This window comes from Anabrus simplex, chromosome 11, assembly GCF_040414725.1.
Source record: "Anabrus simplex isolate iqAnaSimp1 chromosome 11, ASM4041472v1, whole genome shotgun sequence".
Classification (NCBI taxonomy): domain Eukaryota; kingdom Metazoa; phylum Arthropoda; class Insecta; order Orthoptera; family Tettigoniidae; genus Anabrus; species Anabrus simplex.
Window position 1 is genome coordinate 61329253 of NC_090275.1, and position 18466 is coordinate 61347718.

The window sequence follows — 18466 nt, forward strand, 5'->3', positions numbered from 1 at the left end:
ATGAATCAATCCCACGACCTTCCAGTGGGAAAGACAATTAGAGTCCTATGAAGGTGCTGCGGTTATGACGCCCCCGCTGCGCTGTGAGTAAACTGGACCGGAGGTGACTGCTCTAGATTAAGCCATCAATGAGCGGAGACAATGACGCTTGGGGGCCCAGCGCTTTAGCCCGGGGGGTCTCTGTGACAAAGGCTACATTTCCCTTTCACTGACCGTGCCGCCTCACAGTTCGGGTGTGTGGGTCACATGGAGGAGGAGAAGAAGAAGGAAAAAGAGAAAGGACGGCGTGAAGGAGGGAGTTAGGTGGCGGAAAGACGCCGGTCAGAGTGGGGGAAGATGGTGAAGAAAACGAGTATAAATAGGTGGCAGATTTACATCCATGCATCAGTCGACATCTCAAGTCTAACTAGCTCCAAACAACTCAACATCAACATGAAGGTTATCGTAAGTATTACACGTGGATTCTTGGATATCAACAACACTCGCATGCTACTGGAGGGATTCGCCGAGAAATAAGCCTAGGATTACAGGGAAAGGACATTTTAAGTTCCTGTACTAAGTCAGCATTAGACAAATGAAATATTCAAATCAAAACAGTCTGCAGCTTCTCACAGAACACATTTTACACTCTTTTTAACTCACTCAATTCTGCTAAATTTTTAATGGAAGCTTAGCTCTATAAGAATACAAAACTATAAATAATTTTGAAAAATCTTATTCTAGAAACGAATGGTGGGAATACGAATTTTTCAAAAGATAGAAATTTCAGCTTTTATCAGGAATAGAATTTATCTCTTATCAATGTTCGAGGATAAAAGTCTCTTTTTACAAATCTACTTATATGACAACGTATGGACAGTTCAACATGAAAAGAGGGAAGGTTTCCACGAAAAGTAGAAACAAGATCAATGAAGGGAAATGGAATAAACAGAATTTAAAAAATTGGGTTGGAATGAAAATGTATATAACATATAACAAAACTTATCTGAAAGAATATATCCTCAATAACCGTAGAATTCAAGGAGATCAGGAGTTAAGGAAAAAGTTATAATTATAATTTATTATATTCTGAGAGAAAGGAATGTTACCATTTTGGACTAAGTTGGCTATCGAATATCAAGTTTCAGTACTTTGATAAGGTTTAGTTAATCTGATTCCTAAATTGAGCGTAATTTATAGTGAGTAAAAACAATGGATAATATTAAACTCTGTAAACAATATATCATTACTTATGAAATTATGTATTATTTAGAAGAAACTGCACTAAGTCGCGAATTTGGTCAGTAATGGAAAAGAGGATAATAAAAGAAAGGCATAAATAAAATTGCAATTCTAGGAGAGATAAATACAGCACAAAAGTAAAAGGAACAGTAGGTAAGGACAATTCCTACAGTCAGCTGATATTGCTTATTGTACACGAATTCATAACCTTTGTATATACTAAGTAAATAGCGTCGAAAATAATTATTTTTGAAAAGATAATTTTGAGACTTAATTCCCTAAAATAGGAATACAGTATTTAAAATTCAAGGAATCAAAGAGACAAAATATGAACAGGAAACTGGTTTACTGTACAAACGAAGTAGTTTAATCCTATCCTGAAGTGGAATCGTTTCAATGGAAGTCGTCCTTAATCTCCTCGGATATAAAAGTATTTCATCTCGTTTCTCTTTCTTTTGTATATTTTACTCCAATAGACCATAATATTGAAAATTAGCCTCAATTACGTTGTATTTTATATCAGAGATTTGAGGCTTCTTGGTCGAAGGAGTGTATACTTAGAGCCAATTCTGTAAGCCTGATTCATTGTGGCCTCCGTAGAAGCGTGCTTACTTTTTATAAACTTTCAGCTAGTATTGAGAAGGAAGTGTTCGCAGTAAGGTACAATTCATTGCATTTCCTTGGAGCTTAATTACAAACCATTGAAATAATCCTGAAAATGAGATTTTACTGACTGTTCCTTATAAATTATTGTCCCCTCGAATCTCACACTACGTTTTGAATTCTCCACGCACAGCCTGGAATTAAACAAGTGATGATGGTGGTGATTATTGTTTTAATATGAATTACAACAATCCGAAAATGAAAGGCTACCTAAGCCTCGCAAACTCAGTACCATTGGGTGTCGGAAGAGAACTAGCGTTGACAAAGGAAGGAGCCTGACGCAAGTAGATGGGAAAATGCCAGACTCAATTACACTTCAATGTGAGAGTCCCTGAGGGGTAGAATTAAACTTAGGCCGACTAATATGTATATTTATATTTTAATATTTAGACAATTTTCATATGATGGAGGCAGCAAGAAATTTAACGAATACATTCTCAGAGCTGTGGGTTCAAATCTCAGTGGACATGTAAGAGTGGTAGCGTGGTAGTTCAGTGACATCATTATTGGCTTCCAATCAAGACAGTTGAGGTACGAATCCCGGCCAATGCATGTGGAAATTTTGAAATGAATCCATGACTTCGGTACTACACAAAATTGAAGGTTTCATGGCTACGATGACTATATCAGGAAAGCTTCTTTCTTCTCTTTCAGTAAGCACAAAAGTGACTCACGTGAGTATATTTTCTCACATATTACATAACATTTTAGGGTCACATTCCTATATTTTCAAGAGGAAATGAATTGTCTATAGGTTTCATTTATTGCGATCAAACTCTCGCCGCCTTAATCAGAATATACATCGGTTCCTTCTAGGATTTATGACAATGATTATTAGATTTCTTCCAGCTGCTATTGATATCAATCAGCAGTTCAACATAATCTCTCCTTCAATGAGCTCAGTGAATGCAAACATTATTTTCAGCATTTTAATGTTAATTTGAACATCGTATGTGATCACTTTGCTATGTAGTTGACACTTCGGATGAGTTCAGTCCTATTAATCACGCACAGATTTTTATTTCTGTATCAAGATACGAAGACAGATTTTAAAAATCCGAAACTTAGCAGGTCCCTCACAACTGCAAATTATTCTGCTGTAAAGAAATACAAAATTATTTTGATAAACTAATTCGCTTTTGCAAAATACGTGAAAATGTTAGTAAAGAACGGCTTTGATACATAAGAAACTAAAATAAATACAACAAAATAGTAATTTTGATTTCGCCAAAAAATTATAAAATAAATTAATGAATCTGATAAACCCAGAAATTCCTCGTTCTTTGGCTGATAAATTTGCGAAAAAGATACAAAATCTTGTTCATCACACTACATCATTTTAAAGTTTTCCTAATTATTATATAATTATAATCCTTGTCCATGAGTATTCAGTAAACTAGAAAGTAAAAAATAAACAAAGAGATTTTAGTTAAACCTTTTAAAATTTGGAAATGCATGGGAAAGAGAGTCTTTTCAGGTTTTCATCCCTTGGCTGTTAGGCTGTCAATAGTGTCTTATCTTTACCTTCTGGGCTTTTCGAGCTTTACTGAAGTTGACACTTGATGTGGAATCGGCACGGTTTTACGGCCGGATGCCCTTCATGAGGCCAACTCTGTACTGAGAGACACATTCACCATCGCGTGTTTGTACGTAATGTGGTATGTTATAGGTAAATGAAGTGACGAACAAAAATACCCAGTTTTCGAGCTAGAGGAATTAACCATTCCCGTCCGGGAATCGAACCCAGGGCCCTCTGAACCGAAGGCCTATACTCTGATAAATCGGTCAAGGATACGGATGATTCTCAGTAGTTAATGGGATTCATTCATCTATAAATCAATTCACAAGTAACATCTAACATGTGTGTAACAAGTGTTGACATGCAGTACATATTTAAATGCCAGCTAGCGGAAGAGATTACTATCAGGGAGTTCATTGATATCAGACCGGTCTGCGTTTCTAATTCATACTCACTGATGGGAGTGGCTGAGCACGATACAAGGCTGCAGATCCCATCTCTCTCTCTCTCTCTCTCTCTCTCTCTCTCTCTCTCTTACTACAACTTCCTCTCGATATTGCTTTGTTCTCTTTTTTTTTTCTCCGGCACAATAACAAGTCTTTAAATAAGTACCTGCCCATTTATACCTATGTAAAAATCTGGTAGCAGAAAGGAAGAGTGTTTAACAAGAAATTGAAAGCAGATCCCAGCCGAATGCTCCAGGCGAAGCCTAGTCATCTTTTAGCGAACTTCCGCCAACTATTACCGGTGAAAACGGAATAATATATGCATTTTCTCCGGCATATTGTTGTACTAGTATCTAAGCCAGTCCTCGATGGCGGAAATTATTACGCAAAAAGAAATTTAAAATTTTAAATGGGCATGTTAATGTGTGTCATGAATAAAACATGGCACAGAGTCGACAGTCATAATTGTTGCAGTATCCTATTGTTGCTATTTGTACCAATATGACAAACTCAGCTCACTTATTCAGAGGTATTTTATTAAGAACTAACCATGCGTAACTACACCTTGCCCGATTCGTACATCTACCATGGAAAAAAATACGACGAAATATTCATGATCAAAATTTGTTAGATGCCATTCCACAAACTCAAGTTAGTGTTGCGTACGCCAGAATGGTGCAGATTCATTCACTTCGCTGATACAAGTTAGTTTTCTCTATTCTATTTTTCTTCAGCCCTAAGGCTGGTTGGATCCTCAACAGCTCCGCCATCAGCTGTCATAGATGGCCAAGGCATCACTGAAGAGGCGTACTAGTGAAATGAGGAGTGAGGTAGTTTCCCGCTGCTTTCCTCGCCGAGCCAGAAGTTGCTATTACATATCAGTCTACCAAGCCCACTGAAATGCATACACCAACCGACCCGATGAGCAACATTTTCATAGCAGGGACTGGCTGCAGAAGGAATAGCATTACTAGCATCGCTCATACCTCAAGTATACGACAGAGACAGATCAATGAAAGTAACAAAATTACTCTAGCCCATACCAGAAGACATAGTGCACTGTTAACACTAGGTGCTGCCAGCAAAGGCTCTAACCTATTAAACTGTAATGATCATCGTTGTATGGTTTCCGTAACTCATATCTGGTGCAACTTTCAGTCTTTCATACGTTCACATTTTTTTTAGTATCCCTACGGAAGACGACGCAACTCACAATGCGTCAGTCTAGTTAGCTCAGCGTAGAACTATGTGGCCGTGATCAGGAATCGTAGATCAAATTCATGCCGATAGATGGAGCTGTTCATAACTGTGCACGTCAATACGGCGAAGATGATACAATCACTTTAATGAAAGACACATACATTTTCTTTCATCATCATCATCATCATCATCATCATCTGTTTACCCTCCAGGTTCGGCTTTTCACTCGGACTCAGCGAGGGATCCCACCTCTACCGCCTCAAGGGCAGTGTCCTGGAGCTTCAGACTCTTGGTCGGGGGATACAACTGGGGAGAATAACCAGTACCTCGCCCAGGCGGCTTCACCTGCTATGCTGAACTGGGGCCTTGTGGAGGGATGGGAAGATTGGAAGGGATAGACAAGGAAGAGGGAAGGAAGCGGCCGTGGCCTTAAGTTAGGTACCATCCCGGCATTCGCCTGGAGGAGAAGTGGGAAACCACGGAAAACCACTTCCAGGATGGCTGAGGTGGGAATCGAACCCACCTCTACTCAGTTGACCTCCCGAGGCTGAGTGGACCCCGTTCCAGCCCTCGTACCACTTTTCAATTTTTCGTGGCAGAGCCGGGAATCGAACCCGGACCTCCGGGGGTGGCAGCTAATCACGCTAACCACTACACCACAGAGGCGGACCATTTTCTTTCAAAAGGTTCAAAATTTCTAACCCGGGAAGGTTTTCTGTATTTTCCTCCTAAATGAGTGACAATTTCGATTGTTAAAATGTTCTCTTTTCCTTAATATGCTGTTAAAAACAGAGATTACATATAGTATTTCACTGTGACTATACAAAACCTACAAATCGTTCTGTAGAGACCAAGTAACGATATATCCAATAAAATTTCTTATAATTCACCAGAACCATCATCCCGTATTTGATGATAGTATTTTCATTCTGAGAAGAAATCATATCTAACATTTAACATAATTTGACGCTCTGCTGTAAAATCAGGTTTATGCTGTATAAGTGGTTCTTACTTTTAAGCGACGATATTCTTCATCTTCTTATCACAGGTGCTGGTAGGCCCGTTGTTCTTCCCCTATAAACAACAACCACACCACTACCACAAAGCACAAAGCCATAAAGACTAAAATCCTGCCCCATAAAAACTTATTTTCCGCCGTTTTTCCTGGCACCCACTACTTGCAAAGTCCACCATGAACCATTTTAATTTAATAGATACAGTTTGAGTGAAAGGTGTTTTCCTAGAACTAGAAATAGGTGAATGTCTGACGACTAACTGCAGTGACAGAAGGAAGGTAGTTAAATTCCAGCCTTAAGCATTAATTATTGCAACTAACCTGCACAGCAACAGGTAATGGACATTCTGTATTATGCAAGTGAACAGTTATTGAAAGGACAAACACTCTAATTAAACATGATTGTTAAACAAAAGGTCATGTGTTAGCTTCCGACTATCTTTGTACAAATCAAAGTTTATCACAATGTTTCTTGTGAAAGGAGAAACTCAATATTGAAATTCTCTAATAGATGAGGAAGAAACAAATATAGACAACTTACAATGATAAATTATAAGACAATATTTTATTCATGTGTGGACTCCACCCGAAGCTGAGTCATTCTAAGATCTCATACAATAAAATGAGCAATATACAGGAATTTTCTTCAGCCCGACATGAAACTATTAATTTAATCCTATTTTTTTATAAATGAGTTTCCCAATTTGCAAAGCCTATTATTTCAATGTAAAGGGAATGCTGGGAAATGAAGAAAAACATTTTCTAATTCCCATACTGCACACAGACAAGCAATTTCCTTTTGTGCAATGTCTGTAGACGCTTCTTGGAAATAAATTGGAGTGCATATAAATTATACGTTTATAAATCTATATATATCAAAATAGCGAAAATTGTTTGGACATGATATAATTTCCATTTGTTCAAACATTTAGGATGAAAGTAATGGTTTATTCAAACAAGTTTCTGTTAAACTACAACTAGATAGAAATATAATAAATCAAAAATGTTGTATCCACTAGTATAATTATGTGTTCTTACGTTACCACATTGTAACTCAATATTTCATTTGCATCAGCACAACAGTCATCAGAAAACAAACACTGAAACAGTGTTTCTTTGTATGAGCTACGTTTTAAGGTATCATGCTGACCACCGAAAAATAAGGCAATGAAAATAACTGCATCTTGAAGCATAGTGTCTTGTATGCTCAAGTTGTCTGAAGGACATAACACTTCATGTATCCGTACCTCACTTTGCAAACATTTATACCACTGTTAGAACACGATCATCCACGTTATTTGTAGCCTTGTCGATAAAGAAACTTCTAAAGGCCAACATGCCACGAGAATACAATTTTATGTTTTTGTAGAAATAGCACTTCTAGAAATAAGATTATTCAAATATACTTCTATATTTTAAATACTCCATCGAATCTTAATTGATATGTCTCGTATGTATGTACGTGTCTATGAAGGACTGGATTAAAAGAAAACAGAATCTTCTCCCAGCGAATCAGCGAATCTATGAAGGACTGGAATTTAAAAAAAAAAACATTATCTTCTCCCAGTGATTCAGCTGTAAATTCTCACATTAGCCCTTTAAGTCCTGCACAATGAAAACACGGCCATAGAATTCGATGTGGAATGCTGTGAAGTAGGCCACTGGGAAACAAGTAACATACGCGTTTTATTGTTCTCGGTTAATCTACAACCTTGCTTTCTTTTCTTCCACTTTCTGTCTTTTTACATGTTCTCAGAGTAATTGAGGCCGACGCACACAATTTGTCACGCTAACTGGGATTCAGATTACATGATCTTTGTAATAATCACTTATAAAACACAAGGTTACATACAATAAACATTGTATGTCAAGCTGCCAGAGTAACGTTCTTATATGACTGTACAGCACGTATCTCAAATATTTACACTTAAATTTATTTTTTCTTCAACACAACAATGTGTAACACTGATGCACAATATCCAAATATGTTCCATACCACCAACCTCCGAAGGAAGTTTGGTACATTAATTAAGAAATGAAAATTTATAAACCAGGACTGAAATGTCATAAATAGTCTAAACAAACTGACTACCAGGAACTATTTACAATAGACAGCTCCTAGAAAGCACAAAGGCAAATTATATACAGGGAGCGGATTTATTTATTTATTTATTTATTTATTTATTTATTTATTTATTTATTTATTTATTTATTTATTTATTTATTTATTTATTTATTTATTTATTTATTTATTTATTTATTTATTTATTTATTTATTTATTTATTTATTTATTTATTTATTTATTTATTTATTTATTTATTTATTTATTTATTTATTTATTTATTTATTTATTTATTTATTTATTTATTTATTTATTTATTTATTTATTTATTTATTCATTCATTTATTTATTCATTTATTTAGGTAGCGGCGCCATGGAAAGTGAATGGAGAAGGATAAGTTATCGATGCCAATAATAGACTCCATCACTGAGAGAAAGAGAAGCAGAAAAGGACGAATGTGACAGGGGCTATACTCAAGTTTTAACTGTTTGCAGATAAGGATTAAATGACGTCAGATAAAGGCGAGTTCAGTTCACGCAGAACGTGGGTTCGATTCCCCTTCAGGGAGTCAGAAAATTTAGAAACGATATTTCCATTTCTTGAGAAGCACATTGCCCAGAGATTCACTCAGGCTACATCAAAAATGAGTGCCATATTAATTCATGGGGACAAAGGCGCCGGATGTAGAACTAATAGAGGATTTGGGAGGCGCGTACTTAATTCACATAGGCTTGCAGACTGAATGCTGGAGGGGTACAACAGTCTACATTTTACTTATTATTCCCAAAGAGCATTCAATTTGAGTCCATCAGCCTTGATATTGGAGAGTGACAAAGAAACGTTTTGGTCGCTTCAAAAGTCGGGTAGTTTTCTCAAATGAGTAAAATAAAATATTTGTAAATATCGACAAATGAAAGTTCAGATGGGAGAGCTGAAGTGATTTAAAGGATACAGTGCAATACAGTATACTAGCTGCCTGGTCAACGCGATAAACACAGAAGGACGTGGGTTGATTCCCGTTAAGGGAGTCAGAAAATTTTGAAACGAGATTTCCATTTCTTAAGAAGTACACAGCCCAGAGATTCAGCCTACAACAAAAATGAGTACCAGATTAATTCATGGGGACAAAGGCGCCGAGCGTAGAACTAATCACTGTATCATAATAAGTGATGGGGTTGTACCGATATACCTTTACTTCGAGTCACAACCTATGGTCTGGTGGAGATGTAATTGGGTAAATTTAGATCATGCATCATGAACTTACCGGTGTCTACTTTTTTGTTATTTTATTCCCTGAGGAAACAACCAATTTTCCTCAAATGAAGACTACAGCAGAAACCACTGTAAAGTCCGGTTTTATTATCCTACTGTCCGACTCGTTGGCTGAACGGTCAGCGTACTGTCCTTCGGCTCAGAGGGTCCCGGGTTCGATTCCCGGCCGGGTAGGGCATTTTAACCTTAATTGGTTAATTCCTACTGCACGGGGGCTGGGTGTATGTGTTGTTATCCTCATTTTATCCTCATCACGACTCGCAGGTCGCCTACGGGAGTCAAATAGAAAGACCTGCACCTGGCGAGCCGAACCCGTCCTGGGATATCCCGGCACTAAAAGCCATACGACATTTCATTTCATTTTCATTACCCTACAGTCCCGAGCATGTGCTCACCAGTACTTATCTCATCACGAATGCTGGAATAATATTATATTCATATTTTAAAACATGAATCTCTCCTTCAGACAAAAGGAGACACGAAATACCTATTTCAGGTCCTTTGAAGCAATAATGAACCTCATAGGATCAATACTATGTTTGCAATCCTTGCTGAAGGTTAGGGAAAATGAGAGCCGTCTCCAAATTGCATCACGACTCTAACCTTTCCGTTGTACGTCACTGCAATCATATCCTGAGGAAGGAACAAAGAGCGCGTAATTGCACAGAACTTACAAATTGCACGCAGTGTGATGTTTCTTCACGGTTCCTTCGATCACGCCTCCCGGGTCCCTTAACATAAATGTGAGAACATCTCCAGAACATTGAGATTTGATCCGCTTGAGTGTGCCATGTAGTTAACACCTGATGTATGTGATGCGCATCTCCTGAACATAAGAACCGGTTGTTCAAGGACTATTATTACCAAAATTATGACAGTATAATTATTTATCAATTGATAAGGGGCGTGCCGCGGTAAACTACTTGCTACAGGATATCAGATTGCAAACCTGTTTTGCTTATTATTTCACCAAGGCATTACACGCAAGGAGCATTCAGATATAATCGATACATTATGAGAGAAGAGTACCTATGTTCTTTTACTGCTAATAGAATGCATTACAGAGTAAATGTCTTTCAAATCAACTTCCACTATTATAATAAGTTCATGTAACTTAAGTTGATGATGCCGAGATTGTGAGGTATGAAAGAGTGTTTCCACGCTTCTTCCATTCTTCCTGTGCACTAATTCTAGAATCAAATATTAATAAAAATGTTGCACGCATTTCAATATATCCTTCCCATGTTCGTATACCGTATATCCCGTCGATCTTACAGGGTTTAAGACCAGTTGGCATGCGTTGCCCCTAGAGAAAAATTCATTCAAACCTCTTGGAACCCTCGCAAAGCGCTCCATACCCGATAAGTCCCTGATCAAGAGTTTATTTTGTAATCATCTCCTCAATTTGTAGAACGACTTCAATGCAGGGACAGCACAGTATCATAAGATTTTCTTATTTGTTTCAGGCTTGCATTGTTGTCGCTCTGGCCGTCTGTGCCTTCGCTGAAGAAGAGAAGAAGCAGGAGAAGCGAGGAGTGCTTGGTCTGGGATATGGTGGTTATGGAGGCTACGCCGGCTACGGAGGTTACGGAGGATATGGACACGGACTGGGAGGCGGCTATGCCGCTGTTGCCGCCCCCGCCGTCCACAGCGTTGGCTATGGAGGTTACGGTCTGGGCTACGCTGCCGCTGCCCCTGTAGCCTATGCCACCCCTGCTGTAGCTAAGGTTGGCTACGCCGCTCCCGCTGTCAGCTACGCTTCTCAAGGTCTTGGATACGGATTGGGTCTTGGACATGGTCTCGGCTATGCCGCTGCCCCTGTAGCCTATGCCACCCCCGCTGTTGCTAAGGTCGGATACGCCGCTCCCGCCATCGGCTATGCTTCCCACGGTCTTGGCTACGGATACGGTCTTGGTCATGGATACGGTCTTGGACATGGATTGAGCTACGGACACTACTAAGCATCTGTTTGACTACTCATCGATCTATCCACTCCCTACATCTATCCATCCATGAATGCTTCCCTTCTTCTCAGAGATGAATTATTTAAGCTACAATAAACAATGCTTTGGCACAATTCTTACCTCCATCTTAATGTTCATTCCATGCTCACCTGATCATTGTTCACCACCACTCTCACTATGTGTGAGTCAAATGTGCAATATTATTTTTATTATAATTTATAGTATAAATTATAGTATCAAAGACGGCAATTGCAAGTTGATGACGAGTTGTTGTAAAATAGGTCAATGTATCTGTAAAGTTACAATGCCATTGAATGAATAATTAAAGAGCTATTTCAAGAAAATGATTTGGTTATAAATTTACCTTTACAATATCCCATTCCTACTATCTTGTTCTCATCTTACAATATTGAGTTATATCTCAGCAACATCTCGAAGAGACCGGGCGAGTTGGCCGTGCGCGTAGAGGCGCTCGGCTGTGAGCTTGCATCCGGGAGATAGTAGGTTCGAATCCCACTATCGGCAGCCCTGAAGATGGTTTTCCGTGGTTTCCCATTTTCACACCAGGCAAATGCTGGGGCCGTACCTTAATTAAGGCCACGGCCGCTTCCTTCCAACTCCTAGGCCTTTCCTATCCCATCGTCGCCATAAGACCTATCTGTGTCGGTGCGACGTAAAGCCCCTAGCAAAAAAAACATCTCGAAGAATTATGATCGTATCATCATAAACATTTACTCACTGGCGAGTATAATGATTGGACCAAGCATGACCGAGTATGAAGATCACAGGTTACATGAAATAGTCTGACGCCTGGCTATATAGGCCAAACGTTCCTGTGAAGCAGTGTTGTATTCTACAACTGAGTATGTAATACAGTACGTTCGTTCCATTCTGCCTGTGCTAAATCTGTCCCTTCAGGTAATCCCTTTGTTGTCTCCAGAATCGTGCCGCTACTACCAACACTGCCACCACTAACACCACCACCACCACCGCCAAAAAACAATAAAAGAGCTTAGATGGGACATAAAAACTTTCCAGTCTGTCAAACACACAAAATTACAACATAAATTATAACACTATAAACAAACCTGTAAAAATGCGCACTGATATACAAATAATAACATTTCTTGTTTAACAAAAACGTTCTCAGATTATATCAAATTAACTTAAATCATGCGTAAATATTTAAAGTATTGTTAGTTGATAATATGAACAAGTATTAACAAATAATAATGATTTTATAAGTAGTCAGCCATAACCTATTAACATAATGAAAAAATTATGTACTTATCCTTTTTTACTTTTTCACGTGAACACCTAACTCTCCATCATTGACAAGTTTACGCAACTTAAACAATACTGTACATATTTACACATGATTTAAGTGATTTAATATTATCTGAGGATGTTCTTGTAGAACGAAACATGTCATTCTTTGTATAAGAGTGTGTACTTTTTTCAGGTATGTTTAAAAAGTGTTTAATTTATATTGAAATTGTGTGTGTTTGACGGACTGGAAAGTTTTCATTTCCCATTTGAGTAAGTCGGCACTAGGAAGAATGGCTTCCTTCTTAAGAAAATAACATAAAATAACTTAGTCGTTTTAAATTAATATTATAAGTGAGATGTATTTTTATTATTACATTTATTGTTTACAGCCGGGCTGAGTGGCTCAGACGGTTAAGGCGCTGGCCTTCTAACCCAAACTTGGCAGGTTCGATCCTGGCTCAGTCCGTTGGTATTTGAATGTGCTCAAATACGACAGCCCCGTGTCGGTAGATTTACTGGCACGTAAAAAGAACTCCTGCGGGACTAAATTCCGGCACCTCGGCGTGTCTGAAGACCGTAAAAGTAGTTAGCGGGACGTAGAGCAAATAACATTATTATTATTATTATTATTATTATTATTATTATTATTATTATTATTATTATTATTATTATTATTATTATTATTTATTGTTAACACAGAGAAAATACAGTGAGAATACAAAAGAATATTATTTAAAAAATTTAAAATAGAAATAAATGCCCTCTGATTTAACATAAATATTTAAAGAGTTAGGAATGGCTTATTCCTATGAACACTACCAATGTCACCGCTGACTAACCAGTATCACTTAAGGATAACATTTTAATTTCACACCAGAAAGAAGGAAACGTTTAAAACTGTAAAAATCGCTCAAAACACTTACAATGAAATATGTTAACGAATGTGTAAGTAAGACAAAAGTATTATTGTTGTGCTTATTTGTCCATGTGAGTTTCGTGAAACTGAACCGCTGCATTTCGCTGTAGACTGTTCCGTATGCGGTGTGGTTTCCTAAGCGATGTTACACTCAAGGGCAAGGCCTGTCTGCTGTGAAATATTTGGCCTATTATAGCGGTCACATTATGTTCGTTGACCAGCTAAATTCGAACGAGTCTAAACCAGTTTTTGCAGGTCTCTAGTAATGATACCTTCCGGGTGCATCAGTATAGACCCTGAATTTTTAGGCAGTAATAGGTTAGAATGCAAGTGAAATTTGTTATTAGAAAGTGACGTCTACGCCCCTTTTCCGTAATGTAGTGAGAGTCACATGAATTCTAGGGGTCCCCATGGGCAGTAACCCTAATGTATATGCAAAACTCATAGCATACCCATTGCGCAGGCTAGAGTATATTTGTTACTCGCGTCAGTAAGTTTATTTATTTTATTTATTTCGACTTTCCCCAAATGGAGATTGCCCCTGAGGACAAAGTATACAGAAAGACAATATGAAGATTAAAAGTAATTGTGAGTTGGTTAGCACATTTGAAATACTGCATGTTGTTGTATTAAAAAGTTTTGGAGATACGGTTCTTCAGAATTTGGACGGAATATTTCAAGGCTGTCACTGCAATTCCAGAGTAAAACTCCTGGCTCTAGTCATTAGGTATGAGTTCTTAGATGGCCAAGGAGTAGTGATGGGACATTCGATTCCGTTTACTGATTTGACTCATTCAATGCCATTTACATTACTGACTCGATACAAAGAACCAATATATGGCACGTTAGAATCACTGTTTCTGCTGCATCTATGCACTGCTAGGGAGCAGCAAAAGCATTCAGTACATACTGATACCATTTGGTCTTCTTTCTCTGAACTGTTTTTCTATGATTGTAATCTGGCTTTCAGAATTTCACTTACAGCCATCTTTGTACATGAGGTTTCCATATCACAAAGCTTTTCCCCAGAGTAAGAACTCCATTGCATATACAGAATTAGATGTAAAAATGTCTGCATTGGCAATAAGTACATATTAACAAGTCAATTAAAAGACATTAAATGAATGAGAAAATTACTTGTCCTGTAGATCGATACTTGCTTATTAAGTTACAGAACGAAAAGTACACAGTTGATGATGATAATAATACTAATAATAATAATAAGAAGAAGAAGAAGAAGAAGAATAAGAATAAGAATAATTAGAGGACCCGTACTGTTCCGCAGCATTAGTTATAAATAGGTCAGATAACTCGTCTTGATATGCCTGTCGTAGTTATATTGTCTTGCCTGCACTTTTCTACAGTTACGAATATTTAACACAGGTACATAATAATTCGTGTCCGCCTCTGTGGTGTAGTGGTTAGCGTGATTAGCTGCCACCCCCGGAGGCCCGGGTTCGATTTCCGGCTCTGCCACGAAATTTGAAAAGTGGTGCGAGGGCTGGAACGGGGTCCACTCAGCCTCGGGAGGTCAACTGAGTACAGGTGGGTTCGATTCCCACCTCAGCCATCCTGGAAGTTGTTTTCCGTGGTTTCCCACTTCTCCTCCAGGCGAATGCCGGGATGGTACCTAACATAAGGCCACGGCCGCTTCCTTCCCTCTTCCTTGCCTATCCCTTCCAATCTTCCCATCCCTCCACAAGGCTCCTGTTCAGCATAGCAGGTGAGGCCGCCTGGGCGAGGTACTGGTCATTCTCCCCAGTTGTATCCCCGACCAAGATTCAGAAGCTCCAGGACACTGCCCTTAAGGCGGTAGAGGTGGGATCCCTCGCTGTGTCCGAGGGAAAAGCCGACCCTGGAGGGTAAACAGATGATGATGATGACATAATAATTCGTAATTTACTTTATGCTCAACGATACCGAAATATAAATATTATATGCCAGAAAACTGAATGTTAATGAACCGAGCTCGATAGCTGCAGTCACTTAAGTGCGGTCAGTATCCAGTATTCGGGAGATAGTGGGTTCGAATCCCATTGTCGGAAGCTCTGAAGATGGTTTTCCGTGGTTTCCCATTTTCACACCAGGCAAATGCTGGGGCTGTACCTTACTTAAGGCCACGGTCGCTTCCTTCCCACTCCTAGCCCTTTCCTGTCCCATCGTCGCAGTAAGACCTATCTGTGTTGGCGCGACGTAAAGCAAATTGTAAATAATAATAATAATAATAATAATAATAATAATAATAATAATAATAATAATAATAATAAAGATCATTATAGTTCAAGTTTCATTATCACACAAGTTCTCCACCAATCAGAGTTCAGATTTTCATTATGATATAACGCTCTAGCTTCGCACTTGTTTCCCAAATCAAACATGTCGGACACACCAATTAACATCAAAGCACCTTCTGCTTCCAATATTCCACAACCACACGGCACATTCCCGCAAATTCACTTCACCAACTGTACAATAAAGAATTTGTATTTGAAATAAAGCTGGGTTATGATAACCTTCTATCCATGGTTTGAAAACATTGTCAAGGTCTCTGATCCACCCACGGAAAATCAATAACCCAGCGCATGCGCTCTGCGCTCTGCTCAGTAAACGCAACTGTCAAGCGACATCTCGACAGAAATTTATGAATATTTAAACAATAGAGTTATAACTATCGTCGAGCATAAACAGTCGTATACAACTCGACTATAATTAAGACACTCGTATGGAAATTTTAAAATTCGCTCCTTCGTTCTATAAATATACTCCTGTCTTAATTATTGCCATTATAGGCTTTTTGCATAATGTACTACTATAATGCCTGTTGCTCACGGTAAAATTTTATGTCAAATTTATTGTACAATAATTTAATTTTATAAAATTTCTGTTGCTCATGGTCAAATTCAAGTTTTATAAAACCTTTGATAAAACTTTTCATAAAATAGGACATGTTCTATTCCGTAAAATTAATTAAACGAACCAAGCTGACTTCACGACATCCTCTACCTTCTTCTCTTCTTTTGATCCAATCCCGAGTCCAGCATTTCCTGGCATTTTTTCTTCCTTTTTACCACTGTACAACATATAATTGCAGCTTAAGCAGCAAGTTTTGCTTTGTTTGTTGGAGCCATACTCTCAAACACATTGTAGGTTGAACAGCTGATTCTTAGTTTAAACGTTTATCGATAGATGGCAGCACATACACATCTTAGTTCAGAAGTAAGTTCATAGATGGCCATCCTGATGTATCCACGGATTTTATAAAATAATTTTACAGTGAGCAACACAAATTGTTTTCACCAAATTTTTATAAAATTAATTGTGCAACAAATTTTACAAACCATTTCACCGTGAGCAACAGGCATTACACTTCTTCATCATCATCATCATCTGTTTACCCTCCAGGGTTGGCTTTTCCCTCGGACACAGCGAGGGATCCCACCTCTACCGCCTCAAGGGCAGTGTCCTGGAGCTTCAGACTCTTGGTCGGGGATACAACTGGGGAGAATGACCAGTACCTCGCCCAGGCGGCCTCACCTGCTATGCTGAACAGGGGCCTTGTGGAGGGATGGGAAGATTGGAAGGGATAGGCAAGGAAGAGGGAAGGAAGCGGCCGTGGCCTTATGTTAGGTACCATCCCGGCATTCGCCTGGAGGAGAAGTGGGAAACCACGGAAAACCACTTTCAGGATGGGTGAGGTGGGAATCGAACCCACCTCTACTCAGTTGACCTCCCGAGGCTGAGTGGACCCCGTTCCAGCCCTCATACCACTTTTCAAATTTCGTGGCAGAGCCGGGAATCGAACCCGGGCCTCCGGGGGGTGGCAGCTAATCACGCTAACCACTACACCACAGAGGCGGCTATTACACTTCTTTCCATACAATATTCTCTGTGCTTCGAACATTCGGCCGTATCTGGATTTTAACATTTACAAACGATCTCGCCTAAGATATTTCAACATACAATCGACCATGGCTGAATACTGCTTCGGATGAGTAGACACCCACTTTTTCAAGAGTTTGTACCTGCGCTTTATTAATGGTCATACAGAAGGTTAGTCAAAATAATACCTTCCCGTCTCTACGTACTGTTTTCTCTTAGCATCATATAAGTTACTAGGAATGGTCTGCCATCTGTTGAGCATATTCAGAAGCTGGGGAAGGTCAGAGAATCAAACAGTACTTAGTATCGAAACAGACTTTCAACGTATTAGGTCGTGTTACGTACATGTAGTACGTGTTGAAGAGATGTTAAGTACAGAACAAAAATGGCCAGCCGGACACCAGTGGGATCCGAACCCACAACCTCCCGATTTCGCGTCTGTTTCGATTACAATGCGGTCGTGAAAATTCAATATTCATTTACATGCCCCACAACGGGCGACTTTAACGCACTCTACAGTGTGCTAGCAGCAGTGCCAGACCTGTAGCTCAGATCCTTTCAAACAGAACAAAGATGACCTAGGCCACCATAGCTCAATTGGTAGAGCAACCGACGCGAAATCGGGAGGTTGTGGGTTCGGATCCCACTGGTGTCCGGCTGGTCATTTTTGTTCTGTACTTAACATCTCTTCAACACGTACTGCATGTACGTAACACGACCTAATACGTTGAAAGTCTGTTTCGATTACAATGCGGTCGTGAAAATTCAGTATTCAGTACCTAGTATCATCAGAGAAAGTGTAATTGCTAGTCGCTTAGCAACCTGCTAAGTACAGATTGTATTGCGGGATAGCGTAAGCCTTCGCCTGCAATTACCGGAGCGATCCTTTGATGATTTGATCTTGAAAATAAATATATTTTCGTTAACTTTTCAAGAAATGCAAGATTTGTTCTGTACTAATGAGACGATATGGAAGATTTTGGTACAAACCGCATTTTAACACCCTCTAGTTTAAAGGCTTCAGTTTTGGGAAACGTA

At 38.9% G+C, this 18466-nt stretch overlaps 1 protein-coding gene across 2 annotated transcripts; it reads left to right on the forward strand.

Moving 5' to 3' along the window:
• Window positions 1–336: 336 nt before the first annotated feature.
• LOC136883082 (cuticle protein 65) lies at window positions 337–11702 on the forward strand. 2 transcript variants are annotated; one of them, XM_067155257.2, is made up of 2 exons: window positions 337–444; window positions 10867–11702. In XM_067155257.2, exons 1-2 carry the CDS (start codon window positions 337–339, stop codon window positions 11359–11361), a joined length of 603 nt encoding a protein of 200 aa, XP_067011358.2. In that variant the 3' UTR covers window positions 11362–11702. The 2 variants fall into 2 exon arrangements, with proteins under 2 accessions (XP_067011358.2, XP_068085684.1); XM_068229583.1 differs by lacking the exon at window positions 337–444 and adding an exon at window positions 6998–7009.
• Window positions 11703–18466: the final 6764 nt, after the last annotated feature.

What these genes read in the sequence shown, in the direction of transcription:
- LOC136883082 (XM_067155257.2), top strand. Translation starts at nt 337, where the DNA reads ATGGTGAAGAAAACGAGTATAAATAGGTGGCAGATTTACATCCATGCA. An exon ending in ACATCAACATGAAGGTTATC is followed by an intron (nt 445 to 10,866) that starts GTAAGTATTACA and finishes TATTTGTTTCAG; the next exon opens with GCTTGCATTGTTGTCGCTCT.